We start from the raw sequence: 3509 nt of genomic DNA, 5'->3' as shown, positions 1-3509 counted from the left end.
CTCGCCACTTCGTGGCTCGTTGAATTTTGAACTCGTGGAAGAATATCAATGCCTTCTGCACTTGTATTATAAATAACTATACTCTATTTGGAAGTGATAAATCAAGCAAGTAGCTGCCTCATTGACAAACCAAGTCAATTTGAAGGAGCAATATATGGAAACATTTATTGCGCAACTCATCTGGTTTATCTTTATCGTATTAAGTTATTAAAAAATAAAAAAGGAGTGGTTAAAAAGTTGAGCACATATATTTATTATCAAAATACAAAATAACATTATATACAAGGAATATTATGAATACACTATATAAAGTGATAGTCCTCAGTATTTCCTCTGAAGAGGCCTGAAACTGCCAAGGGGACTTTGTCTGTAAACAGGCTCTTGGTTGCTGGCAGCACCTCTTTGTTTCTCTTCTGGTTCAGGGTTGGCTGCAATCCATTCCAAAGCCCTTTGGATTGCTGGTGGGATTGGTGGAGGTGTTGGGAGATGATCTCCTTGAGGTTGGAAACCATTTTCATCAGCGATGTAGGTTAGTTGGATTGGAGTTCCATCATCTGAAGTCCATTTAGCTGATCCTTGGACTGCGATGGCTTCGTTTTCTGAGCCGGCGTTTTTCAGTTGTCCTTGTTCTTCAGCCACTATTCCATTGCCAGTTTCGAAGCTGCAAATACATGAATTAAAATCAGATGTTTACAATTGGTGAACGTAAATTTCCAAAGATTTGATGAGGATGGCCAAATGAATGTTATATGGGGTGTTTTTTTTCAAGGTATATAACTTTAAAATGGCATTACTGTTCAAGATGGCGACCGATTTAACAGCTGTCAAGTGATTTAATCTCAGTTTGGTTTGGCAATTCATCGTGAATAGACTCACGCCTGAACAACGCCCGCAAATAGTGCAATTTCATTTCGAAAATAATGCTTCTGTGCGGAATACGTATCGCGCACTACGTCCATTTTATTTTGTTTAGCGATGAAGCGCACTTCTGGTTGAATGGCTACGTCAACAAACAGAACTGCCGCATTTGGAGTGAAGCTAATCCTCAAGTGTATGTCGAAAGACCGTTACATCCAGAAAAACTGACTGTTTGGTGCGCTTTATGGGCTGGTGGAATCATTGCTCCGTACTTCTTCAAAAACGATGATGGCCAGAACGTTACAGTCAATGGTGATCGGTATAGAGCCATGATTACTAATTTTTTCATTCCTAAATTGAACAACCATGATGTCTAGGAGCTGTGGTTCCAACAAGACGGCGCAACATGTCACACAGCTCGTGCCACAATCGATTGATTGAAAGAAACGTTTGGTGACCGCCTAATTTCACGTTTTGGACCTGTGAATTGGCCTCCAAGATCTTGTGATTCAACACCGCTAGACTACTTTCTGTGGGGCTATGTAAAGTCATTGGTCTATGCGGATAAGCCACAAACCCTTGACCATTTTATGATAATTTATCACCCAGTTGAAATCTGAGTGTACTCACCTCCACTGATAAGAGCCATCTGGACCAACACCCTCATTGTCGTATTTGATGATTGGAATAGGTTCTTTGGTAGCAGCTTGCTGAGCGTAGCAAGTGGCGCAAAGGGCAGCAGCAATCAAGAATATCTGCAAATTGATTATGCATTAATACAAAAAACTTCATAATAATCTAAATCAATTCATTCCTTCCTGTTCACACAAAATGACAAAGACACTTGATAAGTTCTACAAAAGTTTAAGTCTACCCACAACACGAAATGAATAAAAGTGTTAGGATTTATGACGTGATTTATGTAACTGAAGTGAAACTGATTTTTAAAGCCAAGTGTATTCTATTCTGTTAATTCAAAAATTCAATTCACACTATTCGAATTTATTGGCTATAAATTGAACTATTCGATTTATATTAAGTGTTTCATTTGGTAGTATTTTACCGAAATAGATGTATTGTCATATCCTCAGATAAAACCACGAGATATAGAATAAATAAAAAAATTGGGTGTACTTCTAGACCACAGTCAATTTGAATTCAATGATATCTCATAATTAATGGAGAAAACAGAAAGAGTTGTATTTTTTTCAGTTTGCACGTTCTAGATAAGATGAAAATTACAATATATTATCATTCAAGGAGACTCATTCTGGAAATTGCAGAGAACTTTGAAAAGCTACTGCTAGTTTTTCACTTTCTTTTTCCATTCGCGAAATCGAAAAAATAAAATACATTTCAAAGTTCAATTATTGTTATGAAAAATGGCAATAATTTTCGAAAACGTCTGTAAATAATTAGAACCGGGTGTTATTCCGATGGCCAAATTTCCATTCATTTCCGCCACATTTCACTTCCGAAGATGCACTTATCAAAGCGCCACATTTTCACTTCAAAAACTGCTTGGTTGATTAAAATCCAGATGGCTACCTACCGATTTCATGTTTAATCACTATCAAAGTCTTAACTAACCCCAAGAAATCACCAAACCTCATTTATACCAAATCATTCTCCCCTCTGCCATCTTTATTGTTGCCATCATCTGTGTACTTACCATTGTTAAGAGGTTTCAAGTCTTGATTACATGCTGCATATGAGTATATGAACTTTAGAACAAATTGTGAAATGAGCAATGTTATTTGGCGACCTATTGACTTTTCTTTTAGTTTATTCGTAGAATTAGGAGTGTGAGGAGTTGGAAGACTTCCCTCATCATCCTTGATGAAGATAGTCTCGATCATTCGTTGTGATTGAAACTTGTATAGTGATTGATGGAAAATATGTTCTTGTGACTCGATTCGGTAGTGAAATAATTAAAATATTAGGGCTTTATACAAAAATTAAATCATTTCTTTGAAAAAACAATGTAATAGAACTTCAATTATATAGAGATACATCGGTTCTCTGACTATAATATGTGCTAATTCAATATTTGCGAAAAGTATTTGTAGCTTTCCAAATTGAATCATTTATGTCATTTCACTTTTTAAATAGAGAAAAAGGAAAACGTTTCAAATTTAGAATCAATAATACTTCATCTGAAATAAGTGTCGGTTATTTTTTTTCAATGTAATGAAATTAATAATATGAAGAGGGACAAAAGTATGGATGTACCGAATTTGAAATTAGATATTTCTTAGTAATATTTCCGCTATGAAGGAAATAAATATTAGGAATTCTTGCTCCCTTTGAGAATCAACTTGAATTGATGAGATATTCAAAATTATCAATAGCTACCCTTAAAATTATGTTTATACCTGCCTGTGATTTTTTAAATAAGAAATAATATTTATTGAAACTCCAATACTGGTCTCGGGTTTCATAATACATGTTTTTTGCTCCTTTGATTCTCAAAACAAAAACGATAAAAAGACGAAAGCATTCTATGAATTATGAAAGGTAAAAATTGATCTATCCTAGAATTGAATAACGATTCAAAATGCAGATGAATCCTCTTAAATATAATTTTCTCTTACTTCTAAAGAGTGTTTTTTTAGAGCTATAGAACTTTAAATTGCAATAAAACAACGATA

General features: G+C 34.8%; 1 protein-coding gene across 1 annotated transcript; it reads right to left on the bottom strand.

The window, feature by feature from the left end:
• Nucleotides 1–229: 229 nt before the first annotated feature.
• Nucleotides 230–2529, bottom strand: LOC123679090 (endocuticle structural glycoprotein SgAbd-8-like). Its single transcript, XM_045616462.1, has 3 exons — nucleotides 2411–2529; nucleotides 1489–1613; nucleotides 230–661 (listed from the first exon to the last, which is right to left on the bottom strand). Exons 1-3 carry the CDS (start codon nucleotides 2417–2419, stop codon nucleotides 322–324), a joined length of 474 nt encoding a protein of 157 aa, XP_045472418.1. The 5' UTR covers nucleotides 2420–2529; the 3' UTR covers nucleotides 230–321.
• Nucleotides 2530–3509: the final 980 nt, after the last annotated feature.

The sequence above is a fragment of the Harmonia axyridis genome, chromosome 4 (genome assembly GCF_914767665.1).
Source record: "Harmonia axyridis chromosome 4, icHarAxyr1.1, whole genome shotgun sequence".
In the NCBI taxonomy this organism is placed as follows: Eukaryota; Metazoa; Arthropoda; class Insecta; order Coleoptera; family Coccinellidae; genus Harmonia; species Harmonia axyridis.
The sequence above is the reverse complement of the archived record's forward strand: the minus strand, read 5'-3'. Positions and strand labels throughout refer to the sequence as shown.

Excerpts from the sequence above, each read along its gene's own strand:
- LOC123679090 (XM_045616462.1), bottom strand. Across the intron at positions 662-1,488 it reads GATGGCTCTTATCAGTGGAG|CTTCGAAACTGGCAATGGAA; the intron begins GTGAGTACACTC and ends ATGTATTTGCAG.